The sequence below is a fragment of the Anas acuta genome, chromosome 1 (assembly GCF_963932015.1).
Source record: "Anas acuta chromosome 1, bAnaAcu1.1, whole genome shotgun sequence".
NCBI lineage: Eukaryota > Metazoa > Chordata > Aves > Anseriformes > Anatidae > Anas > Anas acuta.
This window is the reverse complement of record NC_088979.1, coordinates 81,961,338-81,985,523: the sequence shown is the minus strand read 5'-3', so window position 1 is coordinate 81,985,523 and position 24,186 is coordinate 81,961,338. Positions and strand designations below refer to the sequence as shown.

General features: G+C 36.1%; 1 protein-coding gene across 1 annotated transcript in view; it reads right to left on the bottom strand.

Annotated features, from left to right (window-relative positions):
• Positions 1-45: 45 nt before the first annotated feature.
• TRAPPC10 (trafficking protein particle complex subunit 10) overlaps positions 46-24,186 on the bottom strand; it is a 40,382-nt gene continuing 16,241 nt past the window's right edge. Inside the window, exons 8-23 of the mRNA XM_068685522.1 lie at positions 24,007-24,153; positions 21,887-22,001; positions 20,660-20,736; positions 17,995-18,086; positions 16,636-16,776; positions 15,824-15,936; positions 14,194-14,708; positions 10,758-10,899; positions 9,488-9,646; positions 8,159-8,388; positions 7,057-7,157; positions 6,461-6,587; positions 5,614-5,784; positions 4,145-4,322; positions 2,949-3,143; positions 46-2,113 (exon numbers count right to left, since the gene is read on the bottom strand). Coding sequence (XP_068541623.1) covers positions 1,875-2,113; positions 2,949-3,143; positions 4,145-4,322; positions 5,614-5,784; positions 6,461-6,587; positions 7,057-7,157; positions 8,159-8,388; positions 9,488-9,646; positions 10,758-10,899; positions 14,194-14,708; positions 15,824-15,936; positions 16,636-16,776; positions 17,995-18,086; positions 20,660-20,736; positions 21,887-22,001; positions 24,007-24,153 — 2,742 coding nt within the window. The 3' untranslated portion in view covers positions 46-1,874. The remainder of the gene's footprint in view (positions 2,114-2,948; positions 3,144-4,144; positions 4,323-5,613; positions 5,785-6,460; positions 6,588-7,056; positions 7,158-8,158; positions 8,389-9,487; positions 9,647-10,757; positions 10,900-14,193; positions 14,709-15,823; positions 15,937-16,635; positions 16,777-17,994; positions 18,087-20,659; positions 20,737-21,886; positions 22,002-24,006; positions 24,154-24,186) is intronic.

Below are 24,186 nucleotides of genomic sequence, written 5' to 3'. Positions count from 1 at the left end.
AGCTTTGGCTGAAGTAAAAGGAGGCACAGCGGCAGAGAAGGTGGATTTCTTTTTAAAACATGTATATTTAGAACTGTAACGCTTACAATTTCATTAAACAATCTTAGTACAATGTGTTTAATCTAACAGTATATTACAGAACAATGTGAAAAATGATTTTAATAGCAAACCATGAAAATGGAATTAATTATAATACCTGCAGTGTCAAAGTCACTAACTTGTTACCTTTTCCAGTCAAAGAATCCCAGCAGTCATTCACACTAAATGATGCTTTGGGTTTTATCCAGAATAAAAGGGTATGATTTCCACAGAGAAAGGGCATTCCTTCACAGAAAGAAGATGCATAACAATAACGTTTTCAGCTAGCAGGTCTACCTTATACATCTATTTAGACATCATTTAAAAAAAAAAAATAGGCCAATGCAGGGTGCTTATACATTCTTCAACTTAATTGCAATTTCTTTTGGAAAGAGGGATTTTTTCTTCCTCTTTATAATTTTGCAGAACCTGAGTTTAGAACAAACAAAGTCGCCTAATGAGCAGTTCCTCTTTATTACTATTTATGTTTCGCTTTACTGACAAATATTTGATATGGGACAGTTTTCCTCTGTGGATTCTGTTCACAATGCACCATTATAGAACTGCAAGTAGAAAAGGTCATTCTCACGTTAAATGCACAAGTTTCAATATCAGAAGCAGGACATCAGAAGGAGTTGTAATTTTTCCAGTCACAGGTGAATTTGCAACATTCACAAAAATTACACTTTCTTTTTTAAACACTTTTTGTATTTACACTTCAAGATATAAATAATGAAATTCTTTAAGTTACATGTTTTAACTTTGCTTCACAATTATTCTACATCTGCAAGCTTTCCTATATCAAACCAACCTCTTTCTTCCCTCATGAATGCAGAAGTCTGGCCTCTGATCAGTAATAATTACACTAAGCCTTCGTGATGAAAGTTTGACTGTTCAAGTATCACATCATACTGAAATTTTTGCCCCAATTTAAAAATTGGGGCAGAAAACCAAGCCACTTAGAAATGCTAATAAAAGAAATTAATCTGGGAACTCAATAAGCCAAATAATTTATTATTAAATTCTATCAGTATCTTTCTTTGGTAAGAACTATGCAAGAGGATGTCCCACCTCCCACCCCCCAAAAAAATAAAATCATATAATATGTGACATCACAGTGTCTACTCTGTGAAGGAGAAAGCCTCAAAAAAATTAAGGAATTTTGTTCAGTTAAGATTGTTTATAGCAGTAGCTCTTCCATGCATTTAAGTATGCAAACGATGGAAGTTTAATATAAGATTGCAATGACAGGAATTAACAATGAGAAAAAAGAAAGAAAAAAAAACAAAACAAAACAGAATATCAACTGTTAAGTCAATGAACAAGTTGTGGTATGCTTTGTTGTACTTCTGGCACGTGTGGAAAAGCCTGTAAATTACATAAAAATCCAAGATTTGGATAATTGTGTCATCCAACCCTATATTCTAAAATATGTAGGAAGCATGAAACAAAGCTATCAGCTGCTAGACAAAAATAAAAAAAAAAGTGGTCCAAATATTTGGATTTTTTGTTTTTGTTGCCCTGTGTTGAGATGCAGGATGTGACTGAAGGGAGAAAACCCAATAGCTTACACAAAACATACTGAAGTGGCAATATAAACTAGCTGACACAAGCTTCACTGTACATTTAAATTGATACAATTGTCTGGTGCTTCCATGGCCGGTAAATGTTGAGTGCCATAGGTCTCCTTAGCGTTAAAATGTTGCAACAAAGACTAATCAGGTCATAATCCTTTAAAGTGCTTTCATATCCAGTTTCTAATGGTTTTTATTTTTCCTTGTTTTCATACCAAGTTGTCACGTGATATTGACTTCCAGAACATGGTCGTCCTTGCTGGGAATGACAAGTATTTGCATACCCGTGCTGCAGTTGAAGACCTGACCAGATGAAAAAGATTGCAGACGGGGCATTGGCAAACCTTTGTGTTCCCCGCTAGCTGTAGAATGCAAGCTGCCTCTGCTTCTTATGCTGCTGCTGTCAGCTTGATCATCCACATTCTTGTCCACAGATAGGTTATCATTTTCAATCCAGCTATCTGTGTAAAACAAAAACCCACAATTTCATTCTATTAAGCGATTAAATAAAAACAAAACCCCACAATTTCATTCTATTAAGCGATTAAATAACTCAAAATTATTCCAGAGCTGAGTCACACAGTCAACTTACCACATGTCGAGTTACTGAACTTCTCTGCTGAGCTCTTCTCTGCTCTACACACTTTTGATTAGCAGCAGACTCAACAGCATGAATTATGTTGGTTTACGCAGAAAATTTAAGTAGCATTACCTCACATCTGTCACAGGCTAGCAGAGTGCACATGAGCAGTTCCTGGAGCTCTGCTGACATATGGTAAATTGCTTGCACGAATGAGTTCTAACTACAGCTCTGGGGCTACTCAGCAGTACAAACAAAGACTCAAGGTCACTGCTGTAATTTAAATTCTTGATCTAATCTGGTTTACATGCCACACATTTTCAGCACTTCTATTTCCTACTTAGTCCTTACAAAAATTGGGTTAAGTTTTCAAATCTAAAGATGCAGTAGATATGCAGTAAACAGACAACCCTCTAATCTTGAGCTTTCATTATCAAATGCATTTTCACTTGACTATAAACTGATAACTAATTTGCATAGTAATATTTAAAGGAAGTAAGAGAAGAATGCATTTTTTATGTCTCCTTAAAAATTACAGTTGGAACCTGAATTAAATATTCCTGTTAGAGCAGCATCTTATAAATTCAAATCAGAACTGTGAATTAAGGTAAGAACAACACCTAAGGCTACTTGCTCAATACATTTCCTTGCTTTCCTCTTTACTGGAAGAAGCAGAACCATTTCTGTAAGGAGCCATGTATTTGGGATAACTTTACCAGCATCAAGTTGCATGGAGTGAGCAGAATGATGAGGGAGGTATTTAAATAATCTGACATCAGGAAAGGGTAGATATCCAGCAAACAGAGGCATCACTTCCATGTGGACTTTGTGAGTTGCTCGAGCTGCTACAGGCATAGATATCACTCCAGAACTTTTTCCACAGACCGCCCAGTTACTACTGTTGTCAACAACTGCAAAAATAAAAGAGAAAACACTACAAAGATCATCTTTGAAAAAAAAAAGAGAGAATCCTTAATATAGTTTAGAGCACTTTAAAGTCAGTATTTTTGTAATACCTTAAAAAACTCACAGGCTTGTGTGTGTGAAGAGCTGTGCAAAGTAAGAAAACAGCCCTATGCCAAAAGGATCATAGTTGGGCCTCAAACAACTATCCATCCAGTCTGAACAACATTTAATTTGTCTTCAAGTGGAATATAAAGAGGAAAACAAAATATTCTTAATGTCCTGATGTTGGCTCTGTTTATTTTCTTCATAGTAGTTCACATGGTGCTATGTTCTTGGATTTGTGATTGTAGTAGTGTTGATAACACACCAATGTTTTAGGCATTGGTGAGCAGTGCTCTAAAAGAGTCAAGGACTCTTCAGCCTCTCATGCTGCCCTGCTAGTGAGGAGGCTGGGAGCACAAAAGAAGCTGGGAGGGGCACAGCCAGGACAGCTGACCCAGACTGACTGAAGGGATATCGCATGCCATGTGGTCTCATGCTCAGCAATGAAAGCTGGGGGAAAGAAAGAAGACGGGGGGTATATTCAGAGTTATGTCGCTTGTCCTCCCAAGGAGGACAAGCATGACACATGCTGAAGGCCTGCTTTCCTGAACGTCTCTATGCAGATGGCAAGTAGTGAACAGATTCCTTATTTTGTTTTGCTTGTGTGAAGCTTTTGCTTTACCTATTAAACTGTCTTTATCTCAGAATATGAGCTTTCTCACTTTTACCTTTCTGTTTCTCTCCCTTATTCCGCTGTGGGGGGAGCGAGCAAACAGCTGTGTGTTACTCAGCTGCCTAGCAGGGTTAAACCACAACAATCAGCCTAATTAAATGAAAACTGCTTCACGCAGGGGAGCCATGCCCACAAAACCTGAATATATGTCATAGAAACTCTAGCAGATTACATTATTGAAACAAAACTACTGGAGAATTTTGTCAATATACCTCAGAAAAATATTCTTACCTTCATACATAAGTTTTGTTGTGCAATACCCATCTGATTCTGTTAATGCTTCATCTCTGTCAACCTCTGAGAGGTCAACAAGTCGGGTGATGGACACCTCCAAAGAGCAGAGTGAGCCCGTTTTACAATACTCTGTCCCCAGTGGTGGAAAAATCTCAGTTTTCACATGGTACAATGTCTGTAAGGAAAAAAAAAATACTGTTATCAAGCAAAAAAAGGCATTTTACATGTATGTAAACAAAACTGGACAACAAGCAGTATGAACTTTGCATTTAACATCCATGTCCCATTACATATCCTTAATGCAAGATTCAACTATAAATAATATTCACTCCATTATATTGCTCAGTAAAATTGATTCAAACTATTTTTGATACCAGCAGCAAGTAAAAACGTCCATGTTTTAACTATTCACACGTTCAATGTTCCTAAATGTGTACCAACCTTATAATTGAAGCAAGCTTTTATTGGTTTCTTGACTTCTCACTTTCTAGACACGTCACACAAAATTCCAAGTAACAGAGAAGAACTGTTCCATCATTTTTACCAGCATAATCCCCGGAGTAAAAGTGTTTATTCAAAGAACTAATTAAATTACTACAAAATTAAATTTCTACCAACAAAAAAAATAAGGAAAAAAAAACATTGCTTAACACATTTATTTCCCTTAAAAAAGATCCAGGGAAGGATGCTGATAAAAGTGCCAAAAATGCTAGTGATATGTTGGTAGGTAAACAAATACTTTGTTCCTCAGTGCCAGTTTGTCATAAACAGGTAGAAAACGTACTAGCACTAAAAACAGACCAAAGGATTTAACCCAATTAAAGATGTCTCATTTTGCTACTTTTTACCCAAACATCAAACAGGATAACACAAGAGTGAATTTAGAGATGAGATTAAATAACGTTGATAGAATTCCTTTAATGGGAAGTCATACCTGGCTTAAGCTTCCTAGCTGATCAAAGGAGTAAGAAATTTGTCCACAAGGGAAAAGAAGAAACATTTAAGATAATGGCCTAGCAAACCCTAAATATTTCATTAGAGGAGCTCATCTCAAGTGAAACAAAAACAATTCAGATGCTTACAATAGCAAAGATCTTTGAAAATGGCTATTTGTTTTAGAGATAGCTGTTTGAAGTCACCAGGGAAAAAGTAGCTCAGTCATCTAGGGATATTCTCCAGGCGCAAGCCCAGGGAGGGGAAAACAAAAACACAGAATAAAACCAAAACAAGGAACAAGATCAGAGAAATTCACAAAACAGTTGCTCTCCCCCTCCCCCATGTCAGGGGTAACCATAAGGTTTTACCTTCTCTTCAGTTTTGCAATTCAACTATCTAGATTTCCAATGGCTCTACGTAAGTATCAATCATTATGTTTTAAAACTTCTCTTTACACATTTCTTAACTTACCTTTGCGTATATTAGGAAACCATATTCAGTTAACATATGATATACTTACAAGTACTTACAAAAAAATTTTCCACTTGGAACTCATAAGTGAACGGCTTCAGGGTAAGAGACTGTTTTTCAGAGGTAGCTGGACAAAAGCTGACTGAAAACAGGCACTGCAAGGAGAGAGGGAGCTCTTTTGTCCACTTCAATTCCCATACAAAGAATATTGATTGCTTACTATATATGACCTGCAAGAGAAATTGTTTATAGTATTAGCTCTTTCCTTCCTCTGGGAAAAAAATGGAAATATACATGCACATACACACATTTGTACGTTCTGGCATTAATACAGATTATAAAAACAAAGTTACCTGGTTAGTATACAGTAAAACAGAAAAAATATGCAACCAAAATAACTACTAATGAAATCTTTTAATTATATGTGCATTGTTAAAAGCAGAGAAATGTTTCACTGTCAGAATCAATGTTTCAAGAGGGAACACTAATATAGTATTTTTCACACTTACTTAAGTGATATTTAATAAAGATATTAAGCACGTCTGCACATCCTTGTCCTAGTCAACAACAATGAGCAATTTAGCCATGTTCATACAGGGCTGAAAATTTTCAAAGAGATATTTGCTTTTGTAAGAAGCAAATCGACTAGTCTGAAAACTTACCTAAAAATCTCTTATCCTTTACAATTCAATCTGACAGATCTAAGATGTGTGATTCAATCTGGCAGATCTAAATGCCTCCCAAAGCAACTTTAAGAATCAGAATTACTTATACAACCACAAAGATCTGACCAAACATCAATTATCAGCCTTACTAGAAAAACTATGTTTAGAAGCACTAGTATTACTAGCAAGAAGTTTCATCTAACCCTCCTGTCACAAGCTCACAAACAAAGAGAATCCATACCTGTTGAGAATCAGGGTTCAGAGGTACCAGCTGCAAATCTGTACAGTCAGCAGAATTTTTTAGGCTGTTGTCTGAAAGCTGGAAACTGAGTTCTGACAAATTCTGTATGCAGACTTGAACATACTTCCTGAAAAACATGTCAGTTTGTTTAATTTGCTACCATATTTGAACATTTACACTTAAAAGAGTACTTGTCCATAAAATTGCTGTCAAAGTGCACAGCTCATACAAAAACATAAATGCAGTTGTATTTCTTTCTTGCAGTCTTTTCTCAGTATTTATTAACCTGTAGAAATGAGGCTGTAAAACACCCTCTGTCTTATTAAATAAAAACAAATAACTACACAGAATTTAGCTAGCTTCGTTTCTCTTTTGGTCTTATTTCCAGAGTAACTGAAACCATACAACTGAAATAACTGAAAACTGATTAAATTGTTATGACAGAGCACTAGAGAAAATATGCAAACATTCGGTGCAAAGCTGTGCAGAACAGAAGCCCAATTTCAAAAAAAAAAAAGGCCAGCCATAAATATTACTTATGAAACTCCAACTCTGTTTTCTAAGAAGAAACAATAAATATTTAATGAGTACATTACCGTTTGCCAGCTGACAATAAGGAATGCTTGGCATTAAAAGGTATGCAGAATGTTAATGCAATAATAGTGGAGTAAATTGACCAAGGACAATCAATGGTTACCTAAAGGAAAAAGGGAACAAAGTTTTTATTTGTAATGGTCTTTGATATAACGATTTGATGTTTCTCCTCATTTCAAAACAAATCTTTGCTCAGCAAGTGTCTACATCTAATTCATTCAGAAGGGGAAAAAAAAATCAGCATGTTAAGAGCTAATCTGAGAAAAACTGTCTTTTGCTTTTTTTTTTTTTCTTTCCCCTGACCAGGGTATGAAATCTTGAAGAAGCTTTTCCTGGAGAAACTCATATATTCAGTAGATATATAGTATAAATAGAGCATAGAAAAAAAAAAGATAAAGAACAGTGACAATATCAATAGCATCTTAATACAATAATCTGGTAAAAGGTCAATATTAAATATATTGCTGTAAGAACTATTAGTGAAATATCTTTATAGTACTTTAATAAAATATAAGCTTAAAATATTTTAGAATGTATTAAATGAGTATGTTTCAACTTTAAGCAGCATACTTAACTAATGAGTTCGTCTTGAAGTTAGGCTGCCATTCTTCCAACTCTAAAGCATGTACTTTTAGGAACATATTTGTATATGAAGGGAAGGAGAGGGCAAAAAAGTATCTTTTGTCACATTACGTTTTAGTAATGCTAGTCTGTAGCTATTCCTTTTTACCCTGCTATTCACATACAAGGATATATGATTTGCAAGTGGAAGAAATATCTTTTCCGTGAGCCAGAAGGGAAGATTTAAAGACCACCATGCTACCTTTCCTGAAGACACAAGTATCATTCTTCCTATAAAAACTGAGACTATCAGAATATTAAAACTCAAACAATTGCAACAGCTGGGCACACAGTAAACAGGGTCTATTTCTGCTTATATATTCTTTACATTTATAATGTAAATACAAAAATCATTCTAAATGTTACAAGGGAAAGTTAGTCAAATGCAGGCAGTTTTTCCTGCCGCTACCACCACTCATATTTTGTGGAGTTCATGCCCCTGTGATGAAGATTTCATAATGAAAGTGTTAAATGTCATCTTACTTTTTGATCAACAGTAGCCATACAGTTGTCCTGTTTCTGCTTCTCTTTGTTTTTTCTGTGAACTTCTTTATTCGTAGCATTTTCTCTCTCCACTGCAGATTCTGTGGCTGATGGTAAATACATGACTTCTAGTTCAAATTCTATCACATGATATGCAGGAGCCACTGGCAAACTGATGCTTGTAATCTTTTCAGAAGACTGAATCTTTAATGAAGATTCTGAGATCTTCTCTGTAGTTGTGTAGAATGGGGAGAAAAGTGATTTTAAGACATTCATCCCTTCCTGATTTTCATTTTAAGTTGTAATTAAGAAAAGTTAGCTTTGTAGGCTGTTTTCTGTTATTAAAAATACATGGTACCACAACCATTTCCTAGCAAGACCTTCATGTTTTCAGAAACAAGGAGAAACCATGTATGTAACTCCCTAGTACACTTCTCATATTAACTATAATCCACACATCTTAAATGCCACTGCTGTTCACAACTTCTCAATTGCAATGCTGTATCCTTCTCAAACTGCAGGACGGTAACCACCACTTGCTGTGTGTCAGTCCCTTCCAATGTTCAAGAAAGAACTAAGAGGATGGCTTGGTAACAAGCTTCTAGTTAGCTAAAGAGCTACCTGAGTCTATCGTATGACACACACTTAAGTTTTCACAAAGTACTGCACCTCCTTAGTCTCATAATCCATTTTTATCTCAAACAAACTTACAATTTACTGAAAACACACACATCAGTATTCTTAGTCAGCATTCATCATGGATGTTTAATACTACACACGGGGTGCATCTGTATAGCTTATTTTCACCTTAATTTTGTTATGTCTCTTAAGACCATTCTCCTCATTCACGTAAAAGTTATTTGTATTTGAGCAACCAAGGAGACAAAACAGCATCCAAGTTCAGGAGAGAAAAACAAAACCTTTGATGTCGTGTGTTTAAATGTACACTGGCTACAGGAAATGTTTCGTTTACACAGAGCACTAAGTAAAAACTTAGATTACTTCACAATAAAAATGTGATGTCTGCACAGCCTACACAGTATAAGCTCACCACAACACGTTTGGAAATCATAAAGGATGCAGCTATTTCTCTATACCTACTGAATTTCATCTATGAAAGAAAAAGTTATCCAGCTATACTTGCTGAAAAGTTCATAGTACTACTTTGAGGGTGGAAGTTTAAGACTTTTCTGCACTGAAATACTGAGTTGCAAGTCACTAAAATTGATCTTAATAACACCTACTGAAAATCAGTGTAATTGTTCTTAAAGCTTTACTTCAGGGTTTCTAAATTTTCCGCTATTCAAAGATTTTTATTTTATCACTTACCCCTGGTGTTGGAATAGATCACTGCCTTGCTCTCGGGATGGTACAGAATAGGCATGGCATCAGCGTTACTGAGCTGCAGAGCATCCCCATTCTTCATGCTGTAATGACCAGTAGTCACTGTGAATTTCACCTTCTGTGGAATACCAGCCAAAAGGCTATCTGAAGAAGAAAGCAGAAATTGTTAATAGATTCCAGAACTCATTAGGAGATGGTTACAATGCGCTCGTAACATTTGCTAGTAACACATCCAAGCAATTTGTCACACGTTTTTGGGTAATTTAAAAGTTTGGGTTTTTGTGTTATACAGTGTTAAGCCATCCAAAACAGAGTGGGTTTGGTCACTCAAACTGAAACTACCTGTTTCTCCATGCTGTGTGTCTGACCTAGGTTTTGGTCAGCTGACTTATACAGCACTTAGCTATGGCAGCACAGAATTCAGTAAAAGATACAATCCCAAAGAACGTACTAAGCTTTTTGCAAAGTTCTCCAGGTTGTAAACAGCTTTATATTTTTGCATCTATGGTGCCAGTCATACACACAAGCTACATTTAAATAATCAAGATAAAAATGCCAGCACACCCACAGAGACTCAAATATCTGAATCAGAACTATCAAATTTCATCAGTAGCTAATTTGAGTAATTCCCCTCTCCCCAATATGCCTGGCCTTCCCTCACCACATATTGCAACCCCTGTAACTGAGATGATAGTGCAAATGCATATTAACTCGATTGCCTCAGTTAGTAGCCTGAAAATAAAATCACTATTAACTTCAGCTTATAAACTAATATAAAGTCTACAACAAGTAATGCTCAGCCATCCATGAAACCAATGGATGAAATTCAGTATTAATTCTAATAACTTTATATTGTCTCCAGCAGAGAAACCCAATTCTTACGATGTACTTCTTAAATACCAGAGGCTGCAGCGTCACAGAACTAACCGATCTGTTCAGTCAATTAAAAAAATTAACTATTCAGTTCTCCTAATCCATGTGGGAACTCAAATCAAACCTAACATCTACGTGACACTACGTGTTCAAATTTGAGCCAAGTTCTGAAATTAGCTGTTGAGAAACTAGCCATCACTGACATCATACTTGATCAATAGTTTGAAAAATGAGATTTAATTTCAGACTGCTAGCTCAGAACCAAGAGTAAAGCAATATAATTCTGAAAAAAAAAAAAAATCAAGACAAAACACTTAGTCTAGTTCCAATGAGAGTATAACAGAATTTAATGAAACAACTTCAGCGTAACACTTGCACCTACCAGTCAATGGTTCCACTTTTAGCTGGGGCTCCTGAGAATATACATCATACTGCACAATTGGATAAATGTGAAGAAGGACAAACTGTACTTTTCCCACTGAAGTGCACAGTTGCCTGAGTGTGTACGTACCGGGTTCCTTGGCCTTTGAAGAAAACATACGAATGGCATTTTCAGTTTAGGAAGTACTTCTAGAACAAACTTGTCCTCTACTAAGGACAAGTATTTTTTGAGCTCATTTCTATCAGCATTTGTAAATTATGAACAAACCAACAGAATCACCCTCCAAGTGCTAAGATTTTCACAAAAGGTGAACCTTTCCCCTCATTAGGATATAAGTTGCAGAATGCTGACTGAGTCAAGAGAAAACATAACATGTACCAGGAATCAGAATACCTAACACGATAGCTACATCATCAAATTGTTATTTGGGAATGCATTTTGCTCCTCTCCTTACTCCCCTCCCCATGCCACATACATTAAAATTCATTTAAGTACTGAAATTATATTTACCAAGTAGTAAAGCACTTATTTGGCTAACATTCATAAAATCCTACACCATTTATACAAGCCTTCAGTGTAAGCTATTGACTTCACACACCCACACCCAGCTCATGAATGCTTACAGAAAAGTAATACGTATTTAATTTCAAACTCTTCCATTGCCCTGTATAATGTGACTCTACATGTTTTTACAGAACGTTATAAAAAGCAAAGCTGTAGCACTATTATCTGCAAGTATATTTATTCCTGATTGTGTTTGCTCTCAGCTACTACCACTAGGGAATAGGAGATGTTTCCATGTGCCATTTTACGAAGTGTAACTCATACAATGCATATTGATGCCGGGTGGTAGAATTAAATCTAAAGAGTAGGATCAAGAATTATGCAGATAAGCTGCAGTGACTTAACATTCAAACCTCATTTACACAGTTATCTACAAAGCAAATCCTGGCTGAAAAATCAGTACTATGCATTTAGACAATACAGTCACTAAATTTTATCCCTTCATTATTTTACAAACAGAGAAGCACGATTGAAGTCTTTTGTAATACATGCATACTTAAAACCTCAACATGGGATGAACACACTGGTCTGAGGAACTTTGATAATGCTTTCTGATCTCTTAAAGCTGGAGGAAATACACTGAAAGGAATCATGTGGAAGATTACCATCAATTGACATAACATTAATAAGTTTGAAATTTAAAGAAAGAATAATTCTCCCTTTGCATCTTAGGAGTAGTGTCATGCCTCGTTCTGCAAAAGTAGTGCAATTAAGCACTACTGTACTAACAAAAATTACAAACAAAAAATGTCACAGGGATTAAAAAAAAAAAAAGTGTTAAATACTACAGCTCAAATCTAGAGAAGTTTTCATCGTGGTGTGTGGTAACATACTGTCCAAAGTCAGAATACATTCCCATTTTCCCTTTCAGGGCAGGTAAGTCATGCTTTGAACAACTTCATAAAGTTAAGTAGGATTCATACTGAGCAGCTTTCCCATGAGAAGTTCCTTCAAGAAAGAAAGGCTGGAAAAATAGTTGGGAAAAATTATCAGCATAAGGCTGTCCATTCTACAATAGCATGCAGAACAAGGTAATATTAAAGTAGATCTATATCTAGCTTCTCATCCATATCTCTTCTTCTGTGGCTTCAGATTGCTTCCAGTTCCTACTGTGCCAACGTGCCGGCTCAGATCAGTCTCTAATGGCTTTCCTTAAGGCTCCTTCACCTGAAATCAGTTCTACATAAACTGCTAAAGAAACTACCTGGCCAGCTCTGTTAAGCTATCAAATTTTGGTCATCAAAAGAAAGCACATAGATACTCATTTCAAAATTACTTTTTGTTTTTTTTTTTTGGGGGGGGGGGGGTCATACCACGTATGACTGCAAGACTCCTTTCTTCAGAGCATCCATACCCTTTCCAGTATGCAGATCAGATACTGTTCAGAAAACCAAGCAGCTATGGAGCAGCTGTTCCATTCCTCATTCTGTTTCCCTATCTCTCATTAATCATGCAGGTGCTACGCTGAATTTCTGTGTTTTCTGACACAAACTTTCTCTACACTGGTGTTCATTATGGTAGCATTGAACTCCACTAAATATTTCCCTGTGAAGAATTACAGAGGTGAGGGAGATGGTATTTAGAGATAAACCAAGGAACAGAATGAGGCCAGAGGCTCCTACCTCGGGAACTTCAAAGAGATGGTGAAGCCTTGGTTTTGAGAAGGCTTAGCATTTTGCTGGCTAGAGCTAAGCTGGGAGGGAAATGCCTTTCCTCGTTTCATTAAGCAACAACAGTAAAGAAATCAGTGAACCACAGAGCAGAAAAGTAAGAGGTCACAAAATGAATTAAGTATTTAAAAACAAATTAACAGAACATACAGAAAACCAGCACCCCACCACAGAGACACACACACCACAAAAAATTACCCATCCCCACCCCATCAAAAGAAAATAAATAATAAACAAACAAAACACCAAAACCACCAGGATTACTAGGTAGAAATCAGCAGGCCTTGGGTACCATGCCATCTAGCACGAGTAGTAATGAAACATGAAGAGATGATGAGCACTACTATCCTTAAATACTTCAGCAATTACTCAGACTACTTAGCTTGATGGAGGAAAACAAGGAGGGAAAAATGGATTGCTCCAAGTATGAATCTGGCTTAGAAGGATGTGTAAGTGAGGAACTGGAGGAGTTTCACAATGCTCTATGGCAGAAACAGGACTGCGAGCCAGTTTCTGAGGGTGGCATTTAGATAGGGATCCTATTTTCGCAGGTGCTACAGGAAACTAAATTTGCAGGAGTAAACAGAGAATCCTGATGTTCTTTATGTTGTGTCCTTTCTCATTCATTGCATGATTAAGATAAATAATGGGGCATTTTAATTCTGACATCTTCTAAATTCCAATATTTGAAGCTGAGCTTAACTTTGTCATACTTTTTGCAAGTAGGATGTTTACTATATCCACTAAATGAAAAAATATTCTACCACCTTCTATACTGAAGGACAGGCTAGTAAACAAATTTAACCACACAGTCACTTATTGAAAGCTAGAAAATGCAGTCCCGTCAAAATATTTTTAACATTATTCTGAATAAGCTTATCGGCAAAGGCAGACTTGATGAACAGCACATTATCCTGCATATGAATTCCTCAGTTTAATTTTTGGCAGCAATAATCAAGATGTTTAAGTTTTGGAAGGCTGACTCACGATTACTAATAGGAGAGTCACCAGTACATTTTGGCACAAAAACAACAGCCCTCTTTAAAGGGAAATTATGGTCTAGAGCAATGAAAAGGCAGCCACAAGGGGGATGGCAAACTGTAACAGGAATACACGTACCACTTGCCAGCACTCTGCTCTTCCTCAAACACTGCTTTTAGTTCTTCCATGAGTGTTATGTTCACTCAACTGTAAAAGCATACCTGAGTACTGAACGTTATTTTGTTGACCCCTGGTTCCAGTATCAAGTTGTGACACTTTAACATGTGAGCTCCATCTTCCAACGTCACCCCTGAGGGCATATCCAGAGAACTGCTGCTCTCTTGCCTTCGTAGTAGCATGTGCACATTTTTGCAGATAATTCCCGCTGTGTTCAAAGAGTTATCCGAGGGACTTCGTTCATACATTTCATAGAGCTCGAGCGCTGGCAGGTTGTTTCTTGACAAAGGAAATCCTACCACCTCATTTGGAAAGCTGATAACACCATTGGAGGTTTTGTGCTTAGTGAGCCACTCAGCTGTTTTCCTGTAATTATTCTTCTCAATGCTGAAGTGAACATGAATAGCAATCTGATCCACTTGGACAGGGATGGGCATTTGGCTCAGCAAAGTCAACTTAATAGACAACTTCCCACCCACATGGACAACAGCATTCGGAGGGTCAAAATGCAGAGTTTTTAACTGTGCAAAGGAGTGCATAGGCAATATAATCTTCTGACCTGAAAAGGCACAAAACAAACAAAACCAAAAATCAGGAATTGTATTATCTTCGTATGTTGCTGGAGATCAACATTCTCCCCCCCTCAAAAATTTAAGTCCCAAGAATCAAAGTGATCAACTTTTCACAATGAAATCCTTCTCATTTCATTCAGTATTTCACAAACCAATACATTCATATTTTATCTTGCATAGAAATAAGATTTAAGATGCTGGGATTTATTTTCTAACAATTCATCTACTACAATTTTACTACTCCTTAAGCTATTGAGACAACTAAGTGAAGAGATAATATCTAAGAGGAAGTTTAACATTTCAATACTACATAAATTGTCATAGATGAGCACAGTAACAAAGTGGCAAAATTCCCAGAGCGCATAAATAAAGAGCAAACACAAGCCTAATAAACTAACAAATCAGATTAATGCCTTGAGTCATCAGCTTTATCAGATAAGGGTCTTTTACTTTTTTAGATTTAAAAAAAAAAAAAAAAGGCACTGAAGGCAGTACCAAAACTTAATTAAGAAGCATGTCTATAATAGCATATGATATATCCATTCATCGAGAAAAACTTCTGCATAAAAATTAAGTCTTAGATCTACAGAAAGTGTGGATTTTGACCAATTTCAGAGATATCAATGAAGCAAAGGAATGTATAAAAATAGAAGGTGGTATGGTCAAAATAATAAGCAGCAAGTGGGTGGCAACAAATCTCACATCAGAAAACAAAGTATCATCACAGAGCTGTCATCTGTATGCCAGCAATGCAGAGTCAAAGTTAAGTAGCAATTGAAAAAAACAATACAAGGGAAATTATGAGCTGCCAAAGCAGACAAACAGGTAAGGTGAAATAAAAGCAAAGCAGACAGATGGGCAAGGTGAAACAAAAGTGGCCTCAAAATGAAATGAAAACTTTAATTACCCTTTCATCACTGAATAGCCTTAATTATTTCAAAAGTTTTATAAATGCTCTGAAGATGACAGGAAAAAGAGCCATGTTGCTTCTGAAGTCATACACAAGGTAATGAAATGAAACAGAAAAAGTTTTTTAGTCTACTTTTAGGGAAAGACCAGATTAGAGCAGCTTAAGTTTTATGTATTTAAGAACCAGACTTACCTTGATTCTCTTCTTGCTGATTGGCAAAATCTAGTATTTCTTGGCAAAAGCTTTTGCGTTCGTCTTCTGTTAAGTGGTTATCACTAGCTAAAAGACTGCTTGTTTGAAGATAACTAACAAAGTTAAGGAAAGAGGAGGTCGTATATTTCATTACATTCTCAAATTTGACTGAAAATAACAGTTCAAGTACTGCCTTTCTACTCGTTTAGTATAAGACCTGCCTTCATCATCACCACATGCCTCCATTAGAAAAGAAACAATGGAAGATGGACTGTCACCTGAGATCATTGCAGAATCTCTAGTTTTTACAGATCTATAAACTTGTGCAAACCTCCCCCCCAACTCCTACCTAAAAAGATCAATGAGCATTAAAAGGATCTTTTATTGCAATTTTTAATGCAAGTTAAGACCCAGCTTGTTGCATTTAGAATTTGCACATTTAGAATGAAACAACCAGAGTATTTTTGTTTACTTTCCAGTTTACTCTGTCAAGAAGCAGCTAGCTGTTACAGCCCCATTTACCATACTACGTTACATTATAAGGCATTCCTTGCACTTCTGAGTGCTGAGGACGCACAAAGGCTCATGTAAGTGCAGAAGGCTGCAATATTCCTAGCTCAGGTTTTCTGAATGCCACATGCAGAGAAGCAGAAAAAAAATAAGAGCGTTTAAAAGTGATTTAACAATTTTCAAAAAGGGACAGACATTTATGTTGTTTAAGTCTAGTTCAAAAAGAAGGGTCCAAAACCTGAAAAACAAGAAATACAATTTTATCCAGTCTTGATTTTTTGGCTCCGTCTTTTAGAGGATACTTTTCCATTTGCCCGAGGTGTTTCTGACATTCTGCTAACTGTTTTCTTGTATGCGTGACAAGCAGTGCCCAGCCCTCAGACAGGTAAGTTTTCAGTGCTCCTTGAAGGTAGATCTCTGCCTTCTGTGGACCTTTCTTCCTCCTTTAAAAATAAACAAATGAATACAGAGTGATACAAGTGTCTTTGTGGCCAGTGTCTACACATTTTTTTAAAAAAGTGGTCATGGGGAATACACTATATGAATGCAGAACAAAATGCAGCAGAACGTTTCATTTTGCTAGTACCAGCTCAACGTCTTGCCCTACCTTTCTGCAAGTCATTTAAGCATGCAGAACTGCAATGAGTCTAAACATACCATGTCAATGAGACCTCATACACAAATCTATCACAAATCAGAGCAAGTGAGGCAAACATAATGCCCATAAATGTATTTTCATGATAAAGCCATTTCAGACTTCTGACAGGTAACTAAAATTATGCTTGCTCAACAAGTTTAGAGCAGGAAAATGCCTTAATGAAAGTATCATTTTATCACTGCATAACAGTTCCATGGTAGTCTTTAAATCTGATGCTATGCCCTCAGGTGAAAATTAATTAACTTAGGAAATTTAATTTAAGAGAATCTGTTGTAGGCAAGAAGTTCAGACTGGTTTACTGAACCTGGATGAGAAGCATGCCCAAAGATAAGAGCACCCAAGAAACAAAGAAACAAACAAAAACAATCAGTACTCCCAAATTCTTGAAGATTAAAGACAGAAAACCAACACAGAAGGGTCTTCTAGTGAAGAGCCAGAGATAAACACAGAAAATATATTTAGAAACTAGGAATGAAATCATAAAGTTTCACAGAGGGGGAAACTAAACATTTTGTAATGAAAACCTTCATTAAAAAAAATTAAAATTAAAACTGGTAACTCTTGAAAGAACGTATTTTCTGGCTTTTAAGTATATATGTACATAAGTGTGTCTGTGTATGTTTAAGAAGAACGTACATTTTGAAGCAAATCAGAAATCATGTTAGAAAGTAGGCTACAGTATTTGCAAGGTTATATCTTCCTCCTAACCCTTTCCTCCTTAGCAGAACATCAAGATAAAGAACAGAGAAAAGTTAAGGTAGGAGTACTAAAATGAGGTGAGAATTAGGGTCCAAAATAAAAAGATTGCCAGGGTTCTCATCTTCCCCTTGCCTTCCCCTGTTCCTTCCCCCCCCCCCAAAAAAAAAAAACAAAAAAACAAAAAAAACAAACAAAAAAAAAACAGGGCAAAATTTAGGGTATGTTTGCAATAAAAATACTTTTTAAAATTCCTTTTGAAATACAGGTTATTTTCCTCAAGTATTATATTCAAGCTTTCATTTACATATAAAACTCTGCCAAGTCCTTTCCAACAAGCTTAGCTGAGCGAATTCGTCCAATATTGGTGTACATTTCAATGGTGGCATGGGACAGATCCTGTTTAAAAGACAAGAAGATATTATAAGCTGTGCATTTTTAGCAGCTACCTGATATTTCACATGAAGTCATAACCAGTAACTAAGTTACTACAACAAAATTACCAGAACAAGTCGCTTTTTAGATTTCTTATTGCCCCCAAGACACACTTTTGAGAGGTTTGCAACATACCCATGTTATAAGTTGCAGAAGAAAATAAGCGTATTAAAAATAAGATGAGACAATTCAAAAACAGAGAAAATACTCAAGAAAATGCACATGTATCCTCCTGTGTTTTTTGAAAGCACCTGTTTCTTGGGGACTATAGCCCATGTTGCTTTTATTACATGAGAGCATAGTATATGCATCATTCCAGGATACATCACGGTGTAACATTTAGCAAAATATTAGAGTTTATTCTAAAGACTCACAACTAATATTTCAAAAATAAATAAAGCTACGTACAATACATGATTCTTTCACTAAAGCTGCAGATAATGCCATCAAGTTAAATGCAAAATGCTAACCTACAATTGGAATAATTACTTTCCCAAGCATGCCTTAAAGGAACTCTGCTTGAAGCTACACAATCCTGACTTGAAGTTTCTCAGTCATCTTTAAGCTTAATTTTAATGCAGCCACAATGTCTGCAGGCCACTTTCCTTAACTTGCCCTAAGCTTGTAATAACTGCAAATTTTGTGAGAAAGGTCTTTCCCTGTACCAAAACATGCTGTATAGCACCATCAAAATTATTTCTCCAATATCTAATCATCACTGGACATAAAGACATTTCCTACCACATTTACAAACCAGCAGCCTCTTCTACAGCAACTCATTGTCCTTCAGTTAGCATAGTAAGATCGACTTTAGTCATCAAAAGAGATAACTTAAGAACTTTCAAATACCTGTTTTTTTTTAATAGAGTATCTGCAGGAAAGTGTCTATTCTATGGGGCAGAAAAACAACCTAAAATGGATTTCCCAAAACTTTTCTTAACCTGTTTGTGATGTTTCTTAACCAGAGCCCAAAGAGAGAAAAAAAAAATCACCCATGCATTCTCTTAGTCTCATTAAAGAACACAAAACAGCACATTACAATAAACTCGATCGGTTCACTCCTTAACCAACCAGTGTGAACTGAGAGGTTTTGGACACCAAACTAAATAAATGAAAAGTAACATTCACCCAAAATTAAGGTACAGGACAACATGTTTGTAGAAGATCTAACAGTCTTACAAAAGATTCCAAAGTTGTCGCGTTAGACTAGACATTGAATGAAACAAAACCATCCTTTTCTGGTAATAAAAGCTCATCATTTCTTGCTTTCAACATTTCTGAAGAGCTGAATTTTACTTTCCAAGCTCATGAAAATTTTAAATGCAAATAAGTCATCTTAGTTGTGTATGGAAATTTTAATTAATTCCGCGTTCTCCACTGAATACATGGACAAAACAAAGTTACATGTAAATTGTATGTATTTATGCAACAAACACTGCAAAAGATTTTCTATGTAGATCTGATCTCTACTAATCTGAATTTCTGATGTGTAAAAGCACATTCAGAAATACAAACAGGATAAGCAGTTCTTTCACTTGCAACCTCTGCAGACCCCACTTGGTTTCTTAAATTTAGGAAGATACTGCTTAATATAGCAGAGATCTTAGGGTGCAAGCTGGAACTGAAAAGATAAGCACAGCCATCTATTCTGAGAAATCTTAGTCCACATATCCAACAAGTCGCAAAGAAACAACGCATGTATGTGAAATCTGGCATCTTCAGAACAAATTGGTTAGGACTTGCTTTAAATAACAACTTTGTAAAAAATGGAGTAGCATTTCACATTAAAAAAAATGATTAATTTTCATCCAGCTTTGCCCCAGAGAACTTTAAAGGCAGTACTGTAACTATAAAATCATTTTCCTCTGAAATTTCTAAGGAAAACAAACAAGGAAAAAACCACAAACACTCTTGTCACAGTCAGGTGTTTTGGGTTTTATTTAATAACCTTTTATAAAAAAAGATCCAAAATATCATTGCAATGGCTCCTCAATAAGGGAGCTGTCAGAAAATAAACGTACAAATTAACGTGCAATGAGAATTGTAATGTTTCAAACTGTGTCAACTCTAACTGAAATATCTGCAGATGTCCCACACTTTATATAAGAAATTCAACAACAACTTAACTCATGTAGCACTCATTCCAAGATGCAAGCCTAAAACATTTGAAGGAAAGTTGGATTCATGCAATAATATTCTTCTTTGGAAGACTCAAATAATTCTAGATAGCAGAGTAGGATAGCCATGACATTGGCTTTTTTTGATAGCTAAGTATATATAGCCACAAATAACCTCCAGCCTCATAACTGTAAATATTAATCTACATAATTAAAACCTGGGTCCCATACAGGGCTCCAGTTGTAAAACAAATCAGCATTGGTGTGTTCAGTATGTAAGCAATGACTTTTGATGCCAAAAATACAGAAATACAGATCCAAGTTCCTAACACCATCATCTCAGGTTTGAAAATTTGGGCCCTATTCAGTTTATAATGTAAATATCCCAAACTACTATAAATAAGCAAAGACTGTACTTACTAAGTAGTGTTTTTCAAAAGCTTCTACAGATGATAAGGCCTCTTTAAGTTTCTTATAAGGGCTCTGTGATGCATTGGCTTTAGGAAAAAAAGAATAGGAAACATCACTTACAAATACATGCTTATTTTAATATCCACCAACAACACTTAAAGACAGATCGTAAGTTTCTTCCCAGAGACTCTTATTTTAGAGTCTCTAGATTCTAAAACAAGATCAAGAAAGGATGTCTCACAAAAATGAGTGCTGCACACACTAACACGAGTGATGTTCAGTGTAGCTTGGTGAAGACAAGCAGCAATACAGTAACTATGCTAACTTCTCCACACAGTATTTCATGCCATTTATTCAACCTTGCAACATGCACAGTTCTATTTCAATCCCACTGTATTTTGCCAAGACTAATATTCTCACAACTTTCCAATGCTGGATTTATAAAATGTATGACAGAAGTATACTGTAATTTAAAGACATTTTTATACCTTAAACATTGGTCTTGGTAACCATTTTCCTTTGAAGTACAATTTTCTTTTTCTGAAGTAGCTTGCTCAATTTAGAAGTTCTTGCCAGACCGAATACGTGCCAACGTTTCCAGAAGAATAAAGCCCCCATTTTAAATAAACACAACAGGTACTACAGTGCTGAATTAAGAAACGTATATTGTGACTGTAAATGCAAGTAAAGTGCCAGCCTGGCAGCTAATACTTCAAAGATACTAGTTGTTCTAGCATTTTTTGACTTTTGAAAGCTTCTTCCCTTTAGAAATAGCTTTGTGAGGGCCAAGTAGTCCACAACCAGTAAATAAATTTCATTGTTGAGCCACTCAAATAATACCACTTCAACTCCCATAATACCACCCTGTAGTTCAGGTTGCAGGTTATCTATTTGCATTAGATCAAGAATCTTGCACTTCTTTTTCAAGTATTTTTAATGCTTGTCTGAAAGTATTAAAAACTTTATCCAAAACTAGTACTGTTCCAGAATATTTACCTAAATGCTGATAAATGGACCATTAATGGAAAAAACTTACATTTGCAACAGCAAGAAGATGCACTGTTAATTTCAAGTACTAAACACAGTAAAATAAATCCTCGTAAGATATAATAGGGTTCTATCAATGTTTATATAAACACAGGGATACCCAGAAGTTATTCTTATCAATATATTTATATGCCATGCATTAAAGACAATGTCCGTTATTAGAAAACACATGTATATTCCTAGTAATACCTGTTTCAGGGCGTTCTGCTCCCAATCCTGCTAACAGATCAACAGTTCTGTTAAGATCTTCTGAATTGGGTCCCTTCTCTGACACGAGCCCACACAGGTAACCCAGAGATTTTAACTGTAAGAGAATCCAGATGCTTGTTTTCAATGGGTTATAAAACCAATACAAAAACTTTTATTCTATCACACCATTCCAACAAGACAAGACACTTCCAAGGAAAATACTGCTGCCCTATTACACTGCTTATAAAATCTATAATAAAGTAGCTTCATGAGAAGAAAATAGAGACCTTTAACAAGGTAACTATGATCCTCACTTAAGGTAGAAGTTAATTTTATGAAGAACTGAAGAACTGAGTTGTATATAACATAAGTTGCAGACTCAACACTGGAACACATGCATAGACATGCACACCCCTGCTCGCAGAGAACCAAATCAGAATCAATCCTTCTCTTTTTCCCTACAAGCATGGAAAAAGCTTGAGATGTTTGGCAGTTACTGCCAAATTTCTCACTGCATCTGTATTTCAGTACAGAAGTTTGAAAACTATACAATCAAGAAATGCAGACAGTTTCCAATACACTGATAGACGAGCTTGCAAATTCACCCCAAGTATTGTATTCAAAAAGAAAACCTTCTTGAAAATGGAGATTAGCACAACTAATCTGTTTTAAAACAGTGTGACAAAACTACCATAAAAATTCCTTCCAGACAGCAGCTGGCATGCGTGACAACCAGAAGCCAGGAGAGGATCCTGTGATAAAGAAGTTTACCGTTGGCCATTTGGTATCTCATTTAGTATAACTCAACCAGCTACCACAATAACTGCTTTCCCCCCAAGCAAAAAGTTCTCAGCTTGTTATATGGCTGTAAAACATTTTAAATGGGGATGGTCATTAAAGGGAAAACCAAAAACATTAAATTCCCCATAATTTTCCTCACTAGTTGCTGAACTTCATTCAGTCTGTTTTCACTTTACCACTACTCATTATTCTATAATTTCTCCCTTTACCTTTTGGGTTAGAAGAACTATGAATGGCACCAACATTTCCAACCCAGGTATAAATCTTCTTTAGAAACACAGCAACATGTGAAGAATCTGATACACCCAACAACACTTTAAACAACTGTATATTTCCTTCATTCTGAGATTCCTCCCCATTTCCTTTTTTAAGCACCGCATTTTAAGGTGAGATTTTCTTTCTATGGTTTAGTAATACTTCAGACAAGGACATCCTATGATCAGCAGCAGATTCTTAAGTTTACTAAAACATACACAAACTATGATCACACCAAACTGAAAACATCCTACAGGCTATAGAAACAAGGATAAGCTTACACTCATCCTCAAAAACATCCACCGAGATCACAGTACAGTATTTCATTAGTTTCTGGAGTTTCCTGTCAAAAGACGTTAACTCTTTTAGAGAAATGGAGTAAGTGGAACTTGAAAAGGCATTCATGTGATTAGGGAAGGGGCTTAACTGCACTGAAAAGGACATTTTACAACTTTCGGACTTTCCCCTGTCTATGGCAAGGGCTGCTCAACTGAAAGACTGCAAGTTATTATTTATTTGCCTCTTTCACAAGTCACCAAAGATAACACCTTCAGTAAAGTTCAAGGGCTATTAGTGCCTTAGTAACATTCTGAAGAAATAATGAACTATGTAAGCAGGTTGCTGTAATCTCAATTTAGAACAGTAATGGTATCTTGATATGGTCAGCATCTCCTGTTGTAACTGAAATACACGTTCCTTCTTAGTCAAGAAGGACTGAGCTCATTTTGGAGTTCAATTAGCCAATCATTATCAAACTTCTGGCAGGGGAGGGGAGAATTGGTGGGGAGGAGAGATGGGTAAGTGCCAGACCAAGTTTAATGACATGAAATATTCTTCCTTTCCATCCCTTCTCCAAAGAGATGAACATGTTCCCAGGCCTCATCCACCTGTGGTGCAACTGGGTTACAAACCTGGATGTCTCATCCAGAACATTCCCAAGACAATACACCAATATGCAGAACCACATGTTAAAGTTCCAAGCTAAATATTTATTTATGTTCCATAGAAACAAATGGCTTATTTCAAAACTGAAATGCCATAAGAACAACACGTTATTTGCTCACCTTCTCAGTAGCATAGCTCCATAAACCAACTGTATGGGAAACATTTGAATCTATTTGAGCCCTATCACAGCAGCCTTCTATTCTTTGTAAGACTTCCAAACAACTCAAAAATACCCAACAGTCCAAAGCTCCAGGAGGAACAGAGACCTGAAGATGAACAAAAAAATTGACTGAGAAATA